Source organism: Scyliorhinus torazame, chromosome 13 (genome assembly GCF_047496885.1).
Source record: "Scyliorhinus torazame isolate Kashiwa2021f chromosome 13, sScyTor2.1, whole genome shotgun sequence".
Taxonomy (NCBI): domain Eukaryota; kingdom Metazoa; phylum Chordata; class Chondrichthyes; order Carcharhiniformes; family Scyliorhinidae; genus Scyliorhinus; species Scyliorhinus torazame.
The window spans coordinates 199,078,583-199,097,709 of record NC_092719.1 but is presented as its reverse complement, the minus strand read 5'-3'; the positions used below and the strand labels follow the sequence as shown (position 1 = coordinate 199,097,709).

General features: G+C 52.6%; 1 protein-coding gene across 14 annotated transcripts in view; it reads right to left on the bottom strand.

The window, feature by feature from the left end:
* Positions 1-18,114, bottom strand: part of mtmr14 (myotubularin related protein 14) — a 120,801-nt gene extending 102,687 nt beyond the window's left edge. For 7 of the 14 annotated variants that reach the window (XM_072472849.1, XM_072472852.1, XM_072472854.1 and 4 more), the window contains exon 1: positions 12,555-13,017. In XM_072472849.1, coding sequence (XP_072328950.1) covers positions 12,555-12,671 — 117 coding nt within the window. In that variant the 5' untranslated portion in view covers positions 12,672-13,017. Of the gene's footprint in view, positions 1-12,554; positions 13,020-18,093 lie in introns of those variants that run through there. The other 7 variants (XM_072472855.1, XM_072472858.1, XM_072472861.1 and 4 more) reach the window with 4 other exon arrangements.
* Positions 18,115-19,127: the final 1,013 nt, after the last annotated feature.

The window sequence follows — 19,127 nt, the reverse complement described above, 5'->3', positions numbered from 1 at the left end:
AATCAACTCCAGTGTTCAATCCTTACCTCAGGTGCACATTTTAGCCAAAGTATAGGACTTGAGTTTGTGTGTGTCAAAAGACACCCAATGATTGAAGTTCATACGTATAACTCATGAGACACACAGATACTGAGTTTTAAATGTTGAAATAAAAGACAGAAAAGAGAAGAAACTTACATTTGTAGGCTATCTTTCATGGCCTCGGGATGTCCCAAAGCACTTCACAGCCGAGTACTTTTGCATGTATGGAAACACAGGAACCAATTGGTGCACAGCAAGGTTCCACAAAGTGCAATGAGATAAATGACCATTTAATTCTTCTAGTGGGTGAGTTAATCGCTGGCAGAGCACTGGAGTTCCCCTACTCTTCACTCTGGCAGTGCAAAACTCCCTCAATATTGGACCAAAGTGTTAACCAAGATTATGTCTTCAAGTCTCTAAAAGTGGGTTGAATTGTTCTGGTTCAGAGAGTGCTTTCAACCATCCAAGCCTAACCTTTTTGTATTACATATAGATGAGGATGATCTAGTAACATGCAAATTACATGTGTAGTTCACCCTCGGCACTGAAAAAGTTTAAAGTCCCCAGTTGCCAAGCTGCTTAAGATGTTGAGCTGCACAACTCCATTAGGTTCCTGGGCACAAGTAAAATTGGGTTCAGCATGCTTAAGCTCGGGAGGGCAAAACTAGCCAGCTACCTACTCCCGATTGCTTTTCCTGCTGTGATATAAATGCAAGTGGATGTTGTCCAACGACAGGACTGCAATCACACGATGCCTCCGACCACTAACTTTAAGTACATTGTTCAAAGTCACACATGATAAATGATCCTTGGGTGAGAAGCTAGAACGCCGAGCACCTGGAGGAAGCTCAGCGCCTTGGGCAGACAGATAGCAAATAAAATCTTTTAAAGAGATGAGATGATGAATTTTGAAAATATGAACGAGGACAGGAACGATACATGCTAAATGGCACATATATTTCTCCAACAATAGAGATGGAAATATTGTTTGCACTATTGCTTGTAAACTACCACAGCCTTATAATACAATTCAAAAGTTTCTCAGTTGTGTACTAGCCAACAAGATGTTCTGCAGCAACTTGCCAAGCACCTTCCAAACGCATGACCTCTGAAGGACAAGAGCATCAGATGCATGGGAACACTTCCACCTGCAACTTAAGCCACGTACTATCCTGACTTGGAAGTATATTGCCACTCCCTTATTGTTACCGAGTCAAAATCCTAGAACTCCCTATCGAACAGCGCTCTGGGTGCACTGACAATACACAAACTACAGCGGTTCAAGGTCATGGTTCACCACCACCTTCTCAACAGCGATTCAGGATGGGCAACAAATGCTGGCCTTGCTGGTAACACTGGTTCAGTGATATCATACACTGCGCATTTCTTAATGGTGAACTAGAATTATACTTCAAACATACTGCTGTAAATAGGTCAATATGTTCTGATGAGACCTAAACAAAGTGTGCATTCACAAATGGAAATTATAAATTGCATGGCGCGGGGAGGGGAATGGTGGGGGACAATTCCTGTTGTAAAATGAAAACCTATGTTATCGAGACAGATGAAAAAAAATTATTGCACAATATAATCTCAAATCAGTTGAAATTACAAACTTCGCATCCACAGGGTCGTCACTCGCAGATGGCAAAATCCAGTAAAGGTGGAAATATCAGCAAACAGATCAAGAAATTGAAAAATACACAAATGGCAATCGACCGCTTTCTTTTCAGAAACAAAACTCTTTGCATTACTAATCAGATTTTATTCAAAGCTTTCTGGTTACCTTGAGGTTAGCAAGTACAATATGAAAACAGTAGGGAGGAAGCACGGAATCCGCTGCTGCATGTAGAAGTTGCTACTTATTACTGACAAATCAAAGAAATAGACTCCTAAACACAATTAACATGAATATGTAGCTCGGTGCCACAGTACAAGCAGTGCTCTCACTGCATTGTACAGCATTGGTAAGACTTAGCACCTGCCTGCTACATGGCATTAAATGGCGACTGGCCAAATTGGCAAACAAGTCACTATGGGCAGCTCGGTGGTTAGCACTGCTGCCTCACTGTGCCAGAGACCCGGGTTTAGTTTCAGCTTTGGGTGACTGTGTGTGGAGTTTGCACTTTCTCCCCATATCTGCATGGGTTTCCTCCGGGTGCTCCGGTTTCCTCCCAGTCCAAAGACGTGCAGTTTAGGTGGATTAGCCTGATAAATTGTCCCTTAGTGTCCAAAAATGTGTAGGTTAGGTGGACTTACGGGGATAAGGGCAGTGCAGTGGACCAAGGGAGGGTGCTCTTCCAGAGGTTTGTTGTAGACTTGATGGGCCTTCTGCACTGCATGGATTCTATGGTTCTATGAACTCATAACTGGTCAATAGTCATTGGATACAGGCAGCTAAGTATACAAAAAACTGCCCATAAGCGCTAACCCTGTATGTAGTAAATAATCAAACACAGGAGGGAAATTAATTCTTAAATACAGGTGAAAGGACACACAGGGTTTTAATGCCGAGCACCAATGTACAATAGTACTCAGTTCAATATCCCGCTCTACTCAGTTCCTGATATGAGCCAGCCAGAAAGGACAGTACTGAAGGTGTAGTAACTTTGATGGCAGGCTTTTGTTTTGTTAAATAAATGTTTGCCTTATGGTGGTCACCTATATATTTTTTTAAAATAATTTTTTATTCGGGTTTTCACAAAATATCAACAACAGAATGAAAAAGAAACCCAGTAAAATTAAATACAGAACAAATTAAAACAACCCCCATACCCACCTCCCCCCTATACATATATAATAAATTAACACCCCGAGTTAACACAAAGCAAACATAGCAAATATATACACCCCCTCAGATCCCCCAGGGTAAATAAACAAAAATAAAATAGAACCCCCCCCTCCTCCCCAGGTTGCTGCTGCTGACCATTGTCTACCGTTCTGCCAGGAAGTCCAAGAACGGTTGCCACCGCCTAAAGAACACTTGTACCGATCCCCTTAAGGCGAATTTCACCCTCTCCAATTTAATAAACCCCGCCATATCGTTGATCCAGGATTCCACGCTTGGGGGCCTCGCATCCCTCCACTGAAGAAGAATCCTTCGCCGGGCTACCAGGGACGCAAAGGCCAGAATACCGGCCTCTTTCGCCTCCTGCACTCCCGGCTCCCCTGCAACCCCAAATATTGCGAGCCCCCAGCCCGGCTTGACCCTGGATCATACCACCCCCGACACCATCCTCGCTACGCCCTTCCAAAATTCCTCCAGCGCTGGGCATGCCCAGAACATATGGGTGTGATTTGCTGGGCTCCCTGAGCACCTAACACACCTGTCCTCGCCCCCAAAGAACCGGCTCATCCATGTCCCGGTCATGTGTGCCCTGTGCAGCACCTTAAACTGTATGAGGCTGAGCCTCGCGCACAAAGAGGAAGAGTTCACCCTCCCTAGGGCATCTGCTCACGTCCCCTCTTCGATCTCCTCTCCCAACTCCTCCTCCCACTTACCTTTCAACTCCACCACCGAGGCTTCCTCCTCCTCCTGCATCACCTGGTAAGTTTCCGAGATCGCCCCCCCCCCCCCCCCCCCCCCCCCCGAGAGCACCCTGTCCTGTACTGTGCGTGGCAGCAGCCGCGGGAATTCCACCACTTGCCGCCTGGCAAACACCCTTACCTGTAAATATCTGAAGGTTTTCCCGGGGGGAGCCCATACTTCTCCTCCAGTTCACCCAGGCTCGCAAACTTCCCGTCCACAAACAGGTCCCCCAACCTTCTTATCCCTGCCCTGTGCCACCCCGAAAACCTTCCATCTATTCTCCCTGGGACAAACCAGTGGTTCCCCCATATTGGGGTCCACACCGAGGCCCCAACTTCCCCCCCTGTGCCGCCTCCACTGCCCCCAGATTTTGAGGGAAGCCGCCACGACCGGGCTCGTGGTATACCTCTTTGGAGGGAGCAGCAGCGGCGCCGTTGCCAGCGCCTCCAGACTCGTACCCTCACAAGACACCGTCTCCAGCCTCTTCCATGCAGCCCCCTCCCCCTCCATCACCCACTTGCGCACCATCGCCGCATTGGCGTCCCAGTAATACCCGCAGAGGTTGGGCAGTGCCAGCCCCTCCCCATCCCTACTCGGCTCCAGGAACACCCTTCACACCCTCGGAGTCCCTCGCGGCCACACAAACCCTGTTATGCTCCTGTTGACCCGCCCAAAGAAGGCCTTCGGGACAAAAATGGGGAGGCACTGGGACAAGAACAAAAACCTTGGGAGCACCGTCATCTTAACTGACTGCACCCTACCCGCCAGGGACAGCGGCAGCACATCCCACCTCTTGAACTCCTCCATTTGCTCCACCAGCCTCGTGAAATTAAGTCTATGCAGGGCCCCCCAGCTCCTGGCCACCTGGACCCCCAAGTACCTGAAGCTCCTCTCTGCCCTTTTTAGTGGGAGCTCGCCAATCCCCCTCTCCTGGTCCCCTGGGTGAACCACGAAAAACTCGCTCTTCCCCATGTTGAGCTTGTACCCTGAGAAATCCCCGAACTCCCTGAGGATCCTCATTACCTCCGGCATTCTCCCCACCGGGTCCACCACATTTAGCAGCAAGTCGTCCACATAGAGCGATACCCTATGCTCCTCCCCGCCCCCACCAACCCCTTCCAGTTCCTCGACTCCCTCAGTGCCATAGCCAGGGGTTCAATCGCCAGTGTGAAGGGCAGGGGGCACAGGGGACACCCCTGCCTCGTCCCTCGATGCAACCAAAAGTACTCAGACCTCCTCTTGTTCATGGCCACACTCGCCATCGGGACCTCGTACAACAACCTAACCCACCTAACAAACCCCTCCCCAAACCAGAATCTCTTTAGCACCTCCCACACGTACCCCCACTCTACCCTATCGAAGGCCTTCTCAGCGTCCATCGCCACCACTATCTCCGTCTCCCCCTCCCTCGCTGGCATCATAATAACGTTCAGGAGCCTCCGCACATTCGCGTTCAACAGCCTCCCCTTCACGAATCCCGTCTGATCTTCGTAGATCACCTCTACCACTCAATTGAGTTGATCACCACTCAATTTTCGTGGCTAAGACCTTCGGCAGCACCTTGGCATCGACATTTAACAACAAAATTGGCCTGTAAGACCCACACTGCAGGGGATTCTTGTCCCCGCTTCAGGATCAAGGAGATCAGTGCCCGGACATCGTCGGGGCAAAGCCCCCACCTCCCTTGCCTCATTGAAGGTCCCAACTAGCAACAGGCCCAACAGGTCCACATATTTCTTGTAGAATTCGACCGGGAAACCATCCGGCCCCGGTGCCTTCCCCGCCTGCATGCTCCCTATCCCTTTGGCCAGCTCCTCCAGTCCAATCGGGGCCCCCAATCCTGCTACCAGTCCCTCCTCCACCTTCAGAAACCTCACTTGGTCCAGAAAGCGGCCTATCCCTCCCTCCTCCGTGGGGGCTCGGACCGATACAATTCCTCAAGTCCCTGAAGACCCCATTGATGAATACCCCACTCCGTACCACACTCCTTCCCCTATCCTTAACTCACCCGATCTCCTAGCTGCGTCCCGCTTCAAAAGCTGATGCGCCAGCATCCGGCTTGCCTTTTCGCCATACTTATAAATCGCCTCCTGGACCTTCCTCCACTGCGCCTCCGCCTTCCTGGTGGTCAACAGGTCGAATTCGGCCTGGAGGCTACGCCTGTTCCTCAGCAGTCCCTCCTCCGCCACGTCCGCATACCTCCTGTCGACCCTCACCATCTCCCCCACCAGCCTCTCCCTCTGCTCTCTCCTCTCCTTGTGGGCCCTAATGGAGATCAGCTCTCCGCTAACCACCACCTTCAGCGCCTCCCATACCATCCCCACTCGGACCTCCCCGTTATCGTTGGCCTCCAGGTATCTCTCTATGCTTCCTCGGACCCGCTCACTCACCTCCTCGTCCGCCACCAGCCCCACCTCCAAGCGCCACAACGGGCGCTGATCCGTCTCCTCCTCCAGCTCTACCCAATGCGGGGCGTGATCCGAAATGGCTATCGCCGAGTACTCAGTATCCTCTACTCTCGCTATCAGCGCCCAACTAATAATAAAGAAGTTGATCCAAGAATAAGCCTTATGGACATGCGAGAAGAATTAAAATTCCCTAGCCCCCGGCCTTGCAAATCTCCACGGGTCCACCCCTCCCATCTGGTCCATAAACCCCCTCAGCACCTTAGCCGCCGCCGGCTTCCTACCCGGCCAAGACCTGGAGAGTTCCAGTGCCGGATCCAACACCGTGTTAAAGTCCACCCTCCCCACCCCGCCCCCCCCATTATCAGGCCCCCCACTTCCAAGTCCGTGATCCAACACAACATGCGCAGCATAAAACCCGCATCGTCCCAGTTGGGGGCATACACATTGACCAGCACCACCCTCTCCCCTTGCAGCTTACCATTTACCATTACGTACCTGCCGCCATTGTCTGTCACAATGCTCGACGCCTCGAACGACACCCTCTTTCCCACCAAGATCGCCACCCCCTGATTTTTGGCATCCAACCCTGAGTGAAACACCTGACCTACCCACCCCTTCCTCAATCTTACCTGGTTTGCCACCTTCAGGTGTCTCTCCTGGAGCATGACCACATCCGCCTTCAGCCCCTTCAGGTGCGCGAACACCCGGGCCCGCTTGACCGGCCCGTTCAGTCCCCTTACATTCCAGGTTATCAGCCGGATCGGGGGGCCACCCCCCCCCCCCTCCCCCGCCGACGAGCCATAACCTCTCCTTGGCCAGCCACGCGCCCACACCCCACACCCGGCCCGTTCCCCACAGCGGCAGACCCCCTTCCCAACCCCCTCCACTCGCTCCAGCTCCCCCTTGACCATAGCAGCAGCAACCCGGTTCCCCCCCACCCACCCCCATCCCAGCTAGGATCCCTCCTAGCTGCTTTACTCCCCCCATTGCACTCCCGCAAGTCAGCTGACTCCTGCTGACCCCGGCTACTCCCGCCTCTCTTTCGACTCCTCCCATTGTGGGACATATCCTCCTCCTCCATTACCCATCCACAGGCTCTCCGCCTCCCCCTTCCATCCCAAGCGTGGGAAACAACCCTCGCTTCCCTGCCCCGGCCACGCTCCCTCCAGCCTTCAGCGCAGGAAAAAGCCCGCGCTTTCCACCTGCCCGGCCCCGCCACCCCTGTCGCCGCTCCTTTTACAGGCCCAGTCCCCTCACCCCCGACTCGGACCTCATCCTCCCCCGCCGGGCCTCCCCCTCCCCCGCCGGGCCTCACCCTCCCCCGCGGGGCCTCACCCTCCCCCGCGGGGGCCCCATCCCCCCTACCGGCCATCCACCCCTACTCCATTTACTTACCCCCCTCCAAGAGCCCACCCGACAGACACAACCAAAACAGTGCCCAACCCACCTTAACCACCCTCATCAAACCAAACAGAAATAAGAGCAAATAAACCCCCCCTCAAAGTGTAACACCCCAACAACAATCCCCGACCACCCATCCCGACCCTCAGTGTGTGTCCAGTTTCTCGGCCTGGACAAAGGCCCACGCCTTCTCCGGAGACTCAAAATAATGGTGCCGGTCCTTGTAGGTGTCCCACTGTCGCGCCGGCTGCAGCATGCCAGACTTCATCCCCTTTCTGTGCAGCACCGCCTTCGCCCGATTGTACCCGGCCCTCTTCTTCACCACCTCCACACTCCAGTCCTGGTATATTCGAACCTCCGCGTTCTCCCACTTGCTGCTCCTCTCTTTCTTGGCCCACCTGAGCACGCACTCCCGATCAGCGAACCGATGAAACCGCACCAGCACCGCCCGCGGCAGCTCGTTAGCCTTGGGCCTCCTCGCCAACACTCTATGGGCCCCTTCCAGCTCCAGGGGCCCCTGGAAGGACCTCGCTCCCATCCGCGGGTTTAGCATGGTGACCACTTCCGACCCCTCCAGCCCCTCCGAGAGGCCCAGAATCCGCAAATTCTTCCACCTCGACCGATTCTCCATCTCCTCGAACCGTTCCTGCCATTTCTTGTGGAGCGCCTCGTGCGCTGGAGGGGTCGGAAGTGGTCACCATGCTAAACCCGCGGATGGGAGCGAGGTCCTTCCAGGGGCCCCTGGAGCTGGAAGGGGCCCATAGAGTGTTGGCGAGGAGGCCCAAGGCTAACGAGCTGCCGCGGGCGGTGCTGGTGCGGTTTCATCGGTTCGCTGATCGGGAGTGCGTGCTCAGGTGGGCCTCCACCTTTACCGCCAGGCCTAATATCTCGTCCTCATTGTCAGAGGTAGTTTGTCGAGCCTCTCGGATCGCCACTCCCTGGGCCGTCTGTGTCTCCAGCAGCTTATCAATAGACGCCTGCATCGGCTCTAGCAGGTCCGTTTTAATCTCCCTGAAGCAGCGCTGGATAACCTCCAGCTGCTCCTGCGCCCACTGCATCCACGCTGCCTAATCCCCGCCCGCCGCCATTTTGCTCTTCTTCCCTCGCACCTTCTTTGGGTTCACCACCACTTTTTTTTAAATCGCCCCGCTCCTGGTCCAAGCCATACACTGTCGGGGAACTATTGCAATCTCCTTCCCACACGGGGAAACGTCGTTAAAATGCCGTTGGTGCCCCTGAAAAGAGCCCAAAAGTTTGTTTTTAGCGGGAGCTGCCGAGCTCCGCATAGCCGCGACCGGAAGCTGGTGGTCACCTCTATTAAGCATTGTCTGGTGTGGCTAAGGAGTCCCACTCTGGCATGGCAGTCTCTGTCACGTTTTCGGCAAAGAAAGACAATAAGCTGAGATGGTGATTTACTGGCCTTTGGTTTCTCTGGGCCCTCTTCTCGGCCAGCTGAGTTTTTCGTTTCTGCTCGCCTCTTCCAATGTTCTTCCAATGACCTTCCAAACAGTCAGCTTCCAGAGATCACAATGGTCTCCCGCACGCCAATATACACCATCTTCAGAGTGATGGACACCCAGGAAGCTATGAACCAGTGACATCACTGCAGAGAGGTCTTTATGCTGATGGAATTGGAACATTTCAGGACTTCTGAGTTGGTGACCTTGTCCTGTCAAGAGATGCCAAGGATATGTCCCAGGTAGCAAAGGTGAAAACATGAGCCTTTTCTCCTGCCGAACATATGTTGTCCAGGTTTTACCACTGTGCAGGAGTGTGCTGAGGACACACAGTTTGGTGCTCACAGTAAGGCTGCTGCTTTTCCACACTGCTACTCAGCTTGGATATTACAGCTGCAGATTTACAGGGTGTAATGGGTTAAGTTGCACATCTCGGCACAAAAACAATCTAAATGCAAGCAGATTTGAGGGGGGGGGGGGGGAATTGAATTAATTTAAAGGGGAAAATGACAAGGTAAGAACAATTTGTATGAATGATGCTTTCTCCATTAAATCATAGACGTTACAGTGCAGAAGCAGGCCATTCGGCCCATCGGGTCTGCACCCGCCCTTGGAAAGAGCACCCCATTTAGGCCCATGCCACCACCCTATTCCCGTAACCCCACCTAATGTTTTTGGACACTAAGCGGCAATTTAGCATGGTCAATCCACCTAACCTGCACATATTTGGACTGTGGGAGGAAACCGGAGCACCCGGAGGAAACCTACACAGAGTGTGCAGACTCCGCACAGACAGTGACCCAAGCCGGGAATTGAACCTGGGACCCTGGAGTTGTGAAGCAACTATGCTAACCACCGTGCTGGCCCCACTGTGCTACCGTGATTCAGGGAAAAACACAGGAATTGGTAAAAACAAGTTCTGACCATCAAACTGCATTTGCACTTTACCAGTCAGTTCACAAAAGATGTGCGCCAAACAATTATTTGGAGGAACATTAATATCAGGGAAAGGGGGAAGTAATGCAAAGCATGCTTCTAAAAATATTGGGGAAATGAAAGTCCTTTAGAGGAATTGTTCCACATTCATTTTAGTGTTGAAGAACAAAAGTTCCTCCATCCTTCAAACAGGTGTTTTAGCGTGTAAATGTTGTCACTGTCTAAAAACTTGTTAAAACAAATTGGAAATCTAACACTGGGAATTACGTCAAATCGGTTATCCAAAGAATCCCGACAGTGCAGAAGGAGACCGATCGGCCCACTGAGTCTGCACTGCCCCTCTGAAAGAGCACTCTTCCCAGAACCATTCATCCGCCCTATCCCAGTAACCCCGTACATTGACCAGGGCCAATCCACCTAACTTGCACACCTTTGGACGCATTTTTAAACATATGGACATGTTTTAAAGATATGTATCCAACATTTACTCCAACAATCCTTTCACTAATATTTCAGAATTAAATACTCTTTCCCCATCCAAACTATTGGACACCTCAGCACAGGGTATCACTTTACCTAGCAAGACCCGAGACCAAAAAAGTGCTAAGTAAGAATCTGGATTTATATTGGACCTCAGGACATTCCAAAACACTTCACTGCCAATTAAATACTGTTGAAGTGTAGTCACTGTCATAATATTTTACGATGTGGAGATGCTGGCGTTGGACTGGGGTGAGCACAGTACGAAGTCTTACAACACCAGGTTAAAGTCCAACAGGTTTGTTTCGATGTCACTAGCTTTCGGAGCGCTGCTCCTTCCTCAGGTGAATCATCTGAGGAAGGAGCAGCGCTCCGAAAGCTAGTGACATCGAAACAAACCTGTTGGACTTTAACCTGGTGTTGTAAGACTTCGTACTATAATATTTTACAATGGGGGTCGGTTTGCTCCGGGGCGGCCCGACCCGGCCGCTCCGGGGCTGCCCGACCTGGCCGCTCCGGGGCTGCCCGACCTGGCCGCTCCGGGGCTGCCCGATCCGGCCGCTCCGGGGCTGCCCGACCCGGCCGCTCCGGGGCTGCCCGACCCAGTCTCTCCGGGGCTGCCCGACCCGGTTACTCCGGGCTGCACGACCCGGTTACTCCGGGCCCAGGCTGCCCAACCCGGTTACACAGAGGGAGAATTCCAAATTACCTAACAGCGTGTCTATCGGGACTTGTGGGAAGAAACCGGAGCACCCAGAGGAAACCCACGCAGACACTGGACGAACGTGCAGACTCCACACAGACAGTGACCCAAGCCGGGAATCGAACCCGGGTCCCTGGCGCTGTGAAGCAACAGTGCTATTCACTGTGCTACTGTGCCAACACTGCTACTCCGGGTCTGGGCTGTCAGACCCTGTTACTCTGGGTCTGGGCTGTCAGACCCGGTTATTCCGGGTCTGGGCTGTCAGATCCTGTTAATCCAGGGGGGTCTGGGCTGTCAGGCCCTGTTACTCCGGCGGGGGGGGGGGGGGGGGGGGGCTGTCAGGCCCTGTTACTCCGGCGGGGGGGGGGGGGGGGGGGGGTCTGGGCTGTCAGACCCTGTTACTCCGGGTCGGGGCTGTCAGACCCTGTTACTCCGGGTGGGGGCTGTCAGACCCTGTTACTCCGGGTGGGGGCTGTCAGACCCTGTTACTCCGGGTCGGGGCTGTCAGACCCTGTTACTCCGGGTCGGGGCTGTCAGACCCTGTTACTCCGGGTCGGGGCTGTCAGACCCTGTTACTCCGGGTCGGGGCTGTCAGACCCTGTTACTCCGGGTCGGGGCTGTCAGACCCTGTTGCTCCGGGTCGGGGCTGTCAGACCCTGTTGCTCCGGGTCGGGGCTGTCAGACCCTGTTGCTCCGGGTCGGGGCTGTCAGACCCTGTTGCTCCGGGTCGGGGCTGTCAGACCCTGTTGCTCCGGGTCGGGGCTGTCAGACCCTGTTGCTCCGGGTCGGGGCTGTCAGACCCTGTTGCTCCGGGTCGGGGCTGTCAGACCCTGTTGCTCCGGGTCGGGGCTGTCAGACCCTGTTGCTCCGGGTCGGGGCTGTCAGACCCTGTTGCTCCGGGTCGGGGCTGTCAGACCCTGTTGCTCCGGGTCGGGGCTGTCAGACCCTGTTACTCCGGGTCGGGGCTGTCAGACCCTGTTACTCCGGGTCGGGGCTGTCAGACCCTGTTAGTCTGGGTCTGGGCTGTCAGACCCTGTTACTCTGGGTCTGGGCTGTCAGACACTGTTGCTCCGGGTCTGGGCTGTCAGACCCTGTTGCTCCGGGGGGGGGGGGGGGGGTCTGGGCTGTCAGACCCTGTTACTCCGGGTCGGGGCTGTCAGACCCTGTTACTCCGGGTCGGGGCTGTCAGACCCTGTTAGTCTAGGTCTGGACTGTCAGACCCTGTCGCTCCGGGTCTGGGCTGTCAGACCCTGTTAGTCTAGGTCTGGACTGTCAGACCCTGTCGCTCCGGGGGAGGGGTCTGGGCTGTCAGACCCTGTTGCTCCGGGTCTGGGCTGTCAGACCCTGTTACTCTGGGTCTGGGCTGTCAGACCCTGTTACTCTGGGTCTGGGCTGTCAGACCCTGTTACTCCGGGTCTGGGCTGTCAGACCCTGTTACTCCGGGTCGGGGCTGTCAGACCCTGTTAGTCTGGGTCTGGGCTGTCAGACCCTGTTAGTCTAGGTCTGGACTGTCAGACCCTGTCGCTCCGGGGGAGGGGTCTGGGCTGTCAGACCCTGTTACTCTGGGTCTGCGCTGCCATTTGATCTTTTAGTTGTGTCTTGGCAGCAATGCCGTTTACCTTGTAGTTGGCCTCCTTGGCCCGGTACTGGTGTTTGGAGAAATGCTCGATCAGCTCTCCGATCTCTTCGGTCCTGCTGCCCAGCCCAGGCTCGGTCAGGCTGGTCTGCTGCCACATCGCGCAGGCCTCACTCCACTCCCCGATCCGCACAGCTTCCACCGGCCTCTCGGTGTAATGTACCGCTGGGGCTGCGGCCCATGGCCCTGCCGCCGCACCGGTGCCGACCTTCCCGGCGGCTCTCACCGCCCAGCAAGCGGACCGCTTCCCGGGGAGCGCGGGCCCAGCGCCCGGCCTCCGAGCGGACCGCCCGCGGCGTATCCTGGCGGCTGGCGAGGAGGAGGGGCGGGGCGGGGGGGGTCGCGGCCGGTCTCTTCGGCCAAAGGCCTCTCCAGGCCCCCGGGTGGGCAGCCGCTTACTCCAACTCCGACTCTCGCCCGAGGAAACTCCACGTGACTGCCATCGTCATGGGAAACCGGCCTGACCTCTCACCCCAAAGGGGGCGGGCAGCAGGGGGCGGGGCGCTCGGGGAGGGGGCGGGGCGCTCGGGGAGGTGGGCGGGGCGCCCTGGGGGCGGGGCAGCAGGAGGGCAGGGCACTCGGGGAGTTGGGGGCGGGGCAGCAGCGGACGGGGCACTCGGGGAATTGGGGGCGGGGGAGCAGGGGGCGGGGCACTCGGGGAATTGGGGGCGGGGCAGCAAGGGGCAGAGCGCTCGGGGAGTTGTGGGTGGGGCGTTCTGGGGGCGGGGCAGGAGGACAGGGTGCTCGGGGAGTTGGGGGCGGGGAGTTGGGGGCAGGGAGGGTGGGGTGGGGGGCTTTGAGATGGGATAGGGCACTCTGGGGCAGGATGGGGTGCTTGGCACTGGCTGGGCGGTGTGTTCCTGATGGTGTGTGGCATTTGGGGTGGGGGGGATGGGGTGCTCTGGGGGGCAGGGTGGGGTGCTCTGGAGGGCAGGGCATTCTAGGGTGAGGTGGGGTACTCTAGGGCCTGGTGTTCGGGGTGGGGCACGCGGGGCAGCCAGGGGAGGCGGGCAGCTGCCAAACCAAAGGGAGTCCCGTATTTTGAGTACCCAACCCTATGTTGACCCGTGTCCCTCGTTTTGATGTAGAGATGCCGGCATTGGACTGGGGTGGGCACAGAAAGAAGTCTTACAATCCCAGGTTAAAGTCCAACAGGTTTGTTTGGAATCACTAGCTTTCGGAGCGTTGCTCCTTCATCCCGATCTCAGGGATTGAGTCCCTGATTCCTCATCGTCGTGTTTAGTGTGAGCAGCATTTGCACCACGACACCACCCCTTCCCCACTCGACACCCCCTCCGCTAGGCTGCCCAACTCTCATGGAACAGAGTGAGGGGCACTCTGTGACTGTGGGACCTGGGGTGGGTCTTGAGACCATAATATGGGGGATTAAAATCGACCAATGTGCGCAACCTCTCTTGTTGAGTCACAACATTCATTCCTAGCCCACCCGCTCATGTAAGAACTGCAAGGGTTAATGAAATGTCTAGATCAGCCACCAGAGGGAGTTAGAGTTACAAGTATATAAAACGTTGAAGCTAAGCCTTGGGGGAGAGAAGCGAAGGAGATAACTAGAGTACAGGCTGATGGAAAGATAGTGTGAGAGAGCAGATCATAGTTAATAATAGTGTAGAGATTAGTAGTAGATGAGTGCAGATTATGAGTTAATTATCAACTGTATATTAAGTAAGTGTCGAATCTAATTTAGTGTTAAAAAATTCATAGTTTTGTTCAAGTTAAAGCTATTTTGTGGTCTTTGTGAACACTACACCAACCATCCTAAATTTAGCAACACAAAGAACACCACACTCACTTGCAGCCACTCTCGAATCTCACCCTGGAGACTGCCAGGATCAGCCTCCCACAGGCTGTCCTAGAAATATGGGACAGAAGGGCGGTCCTTCGGAGACATGCATTAACAGTCAAAATAAGGGACAATCCCTAAACATTTGGGACAGTTGGTCATCCTGCACCCCCACCAACACCCATTCTTATGGTCACCAACTCCCCCACTCCTTCCCCATCCTCCAGTTAACATATTCCTTACTTCTGACATAAGAGTAGATCACACTGATTATATTGGGAATAAGAGCAGGAGTGGGCTATTCAACCTCTTGAGCCTCCTCCATCATTTAATTACCAAAGACCTTGCAACATTTTAATTTTAGAAGAAGGTTCTACACTATTATCAGCAATTCCTCAACTAAGATATTGAAAACTTGTCTCGTTACCTGTGCCCTGAAGCATTCCATCTAACGAGGCAGCCATTCTCTGTTCTGATAATGCCGAAGGGTTGTTTCAAGGGGTACCTGAAGGATCACATCCTGTGTGTTACCCAGGAAAGCAGAAAAAAAAGCAGGATGCTAGGCGACAAGAATACGATTGATCGGAGGTCTCCTGGGACCACAAGGGCTATAAGGTTACTTTTAATGTAAATTGGACTTAGAGCCGAGATTGTTAGAATGTTATTTGGAGCAGAACTGGACAGGCTCAAGTGAATATATGGCACCTGGAGTCTGAACATTTCCGCTGGTATAGTTATAAATGTTGTATCTCAACATCTTGTTTACCGTGTTAACCTTTATATTTTAAGTATATTTCTTGCTTTTTTACTCATTCATAGGATGTGGGCATCGCTGGCTAGGCCAGCATTTATTGCCCATCCCTAATTGCCCTTGAGAAGGTGGTGGTGAGTTGCCTTTTTGAACTGCTGCAGTCCAGGAACACTGATGCTGTTAGAGAGCGCGTTACAAGATTTTGACTGAGCGTCGGTGAAGGAACGATGATACATTTCCAAGTCAGGATGGTAAGTGGCTTGGAGGAGAACTCCCAGATGGTACACACTTTGCCACTGTGTGTCAGTGTTGTAGAGAGAGAATGATTGTAGACGAGGTGCCAATCTAGAGGACAGCTTTGTCCTGGAGTGATGTTGGAATTGCATTCATCCAGGTAAATGGAGAATATTCCATGACATACCTGATTTGTGCTTTGCACATGGTGGACAGGCTTTGGGGAGTCACGAGGTTACTCACCACAGGATTCCTAGCCTCTGACCTGCTCTTGTAGCCAAAGCATTCGTATGACTAGTCCGCTTCAGTTTCTGGTCAATGGTAACCCGCAGGAAGTTGGTAGATTCAGCAATGGTAATGGCATTGAATGTCAAGGGTGATGGTTAGATTCCCTCTTGTTGGAGATGGTCATTGCTTGGCACTTGTGTGGCACAAATGCCACTTGTCAGCCTAAGCCTGAACATTGTCCAGGTCTTACCTGGAAATAGGATCTCTTGACAACCTTGGGTCAGCCCCAGCAAGGATCAGCTATCATCAAGGGGAACCCGCGGAAATCTCAAGTAGAATTCCATGAAGCATGTGAATAAAATTTAAAAATTCCGAAATTGAGAGGGATGATATCATTCCCATATCTCATTGAAGCCTCTTGTGGTAAAAGCTAACCACTTAAATCTCAAATGCAACAGGAAACACTCAGCAGGTTAAAGCATATCAGTGGAGAAATAAACAATTAACGTGATGATCCTTTATAGGAACTGGAATATGTTGGAGGGAAACACATTTAAACAAGTACAGAGCCAGAAAAAAGTGCAGGAAAGGATCAAACAGGGTCGGCCAACACATTTAGCTTTGGTTTCACTGAAATGATGGTGGTTCCACCAATTCATTTTTAAAATACAGCCTCGCACTCACCTCTGTCCTATCTTCACCCCCTTCCCATTTCTCACTGGGGCAGCAACAACAAGTAACAAAAGATAATACTTATGAAAGATAACTCTTTCCTCACCCCTACTTCAGCCTCTTTGTAGGTCAGGGCAAAAGAAAAAAAAAATAATTGGGCAGTCAATCCTCAAAATCCAGAAAAAATGTAACGCAGTGCATCCTATCTTACAATAACTTCTTCCAAGAACTCTTTCTTTTGCCCCTTCTCGTCCCTCACTCCCATTTGAAGACTTTATTTCCCCTCTGTAGATCTCAGCAACAACTAACGGTTAGCAAGGCCTCAGAAAAAAACAAACCAAGCATGGGGCTTTATTTCCAGAAGGATACAATTAAAAAGTAGGCAAGTTATTCTCAACCTGCATCAAACCCTGGGGTTCCATTAGAATTCTGCAGACTGTTCTGGTCACCACATTATAGAAAGAGTATTGAGGCACGGGAGAGGGTGCAGGGTAGACTAACAAGGATGATGCCAGAAATGCGTGGGTGTACACATCAGGAAATACACATTAATTCTATGGCTACCAGGGTAGGTCAAAGGCTAGGAATCCTACGGAGAGTAACCCACCTCCTGACTCCCCAAAGCCTGTCAACCGTCTACAAAGCACAAGTCAGGAGTGTAATGGAATACTCTCCACTTGCCTGGATGAGAGCAGCTCCAACAACACTCAAGAAGCTCAACACCATCCAGGACAAAGCAGCCCCGCTTGATTGCTCCCCCTCCCACAAACATTCAAACCCTCCACACCGACGAACAGTGGCAGCCATGTGTACCATCTACAAGATGCACTGCAGTAACTCAACAAGGTTCCTGCGACAGCACCTTCCAAACCTACGACCACTACCATCTAGAAGATAATAGCAGCAGATACCTGGGAACCCCACCACCTGGAGGTTTCCTTCCAAGTCACTCACCACCCTGATTTGGAAATATATCGCCGCTCTTCACTGTTGCTAGGTCAAAACCCTAGAACTCCCTCCCTAACAGCACAGTGGATGTACCTACACTTCAAGGACTGCAGCAGTTCAAGAAGGCAAAACACCACCACCTCCTGAAGGGCAACTAGGGATGGGCAATAAATGCTGGCCTAACCAGCGACGTCCACATCCCATATGAATAAAAAACAGGAAAGAATTGACAGGCCGGGTTTCTCTTCTTTTGAAAAAGGCTGAAGGGTGATCTAATTTGAGGTTGTTAAGTTTATGAGAAGGTTTTGATAGACTGGATACACAGGCGATGTTTCCTCTTGTGTGGAAGAGTGTAACTAGAGGCCATCAATAGAATACAGTCACTGAGAAATTCAATCGAAAATTCTGATAAAACATCTTCAACCACAGAGGGCCGAGAACCACAGGTGTAAACAGGATAGTGCATCGAAAGGGAATCGAGAAAAGCACGTGAGGGAGAAGATAATAGAGGGTTACAATGATAGATTTAAATGAGGAGAGATGGGAGCAAGCTCAAGTGAAGCCGGCATGGACTGCTAGGGCTTAATTCTGTGACCTGTTCCCTGGACAATCCTTCTGTCTGCCTCCGAAGTAGCTCCAGCTAAAATTTGCACCGGTTGGATTTATGTAAAGTTCCTGGGAGCCTGAATGTTTAACGCTGTCAGTTCATAAACCTGTGCAGCTACAGCTTTTTTCATACCCAGCCCTTATTTTCAAAGATCAGATATGCTAAGAGCTTGCAAGAGCTTTACTTACTTGACAGTACAAGCACAGTGGCTGGTGCCAAATGCCATTAGCAGGCTGCAATTCACAAAACATTAAAGCATCAGCTTATCCTGTCAAACTTACAGTGATGGCTCTACATGTCGCTCGGAAAATGACATTTGGCGCAAACCTGCTGACAGTCTGAAAAGCCGTTCAAAGAGATTCTTCACTTTTCCTTGAGCAGGCACCTGTATGAGAGGGAAGAGATTAAAGCCAAACAGAAAGCACCACCAGAGGCTGTAAATCTCTATGACTCTAATGCAGGAGGGGCTATCTCAGACTCTGGATAGACCATTCATTTGCAGGACCGTAACATTTTAATTTGTGTGAGTTGCTTTGCTTTGTTGCAGGGTGCTATTGTTTGCTTTTTAATATTATTGTCCCTTGGGATTTCCTGTTTTATTTGCTTCCGTTTTTATGGATTGTTTTCATAGAATTATATAATTTACAATGCAGAAGGAAGCCATTCGGCCCATCGAGTGTGCACCGGCCCTTGGAAAGAGCACCGTACTTAAGTCCACCCTATCCCCGTAATCCAGTAACCCCACCTAACCCTTTGGACACTTAAGGGCAATTTAGCACGGCCAATCCACCTAACCTGCACATCTTTGGACTGTGGGAGGAAACTGGAGTACCCGGAGGAAACCCACGCAGACACGCGGAGAGAACGTGCAAACTCCACACAGACAGTCAACCTGGGTCCTGGAGCAGTGAGGCAACAGTGCTAACCACTGCCACCGTACCACCCCAATATACAGAAATAAGATAATAATGACAGAACCATGAACTCCTTACAAATCCCCTCATGTCCGGCACTCGTTAGAAATATTTGTCACAAGTAGGCTTACATTAACACTGCAATGAAGTACTGTGAAGATCCCCTCGTCGCCACATTCCGGCGCCTGTTCAGGTACGCTGAGGGAGAATTCAGAACGTCCAATTCACCTAACAAGCACGTCTGTCGGGCCTTGTGGGAGGAAACAGGAGCACCCGGAGGAAACCCACACAGACACAGGTTGAAGGTGCAGATTCCACACCGACAGTGACCCAAGCCGGACTCAAACCTGGGACCCTGGTGCTGTGGAGCAACAGTGCTAACCACTATGCTACCATGCCGC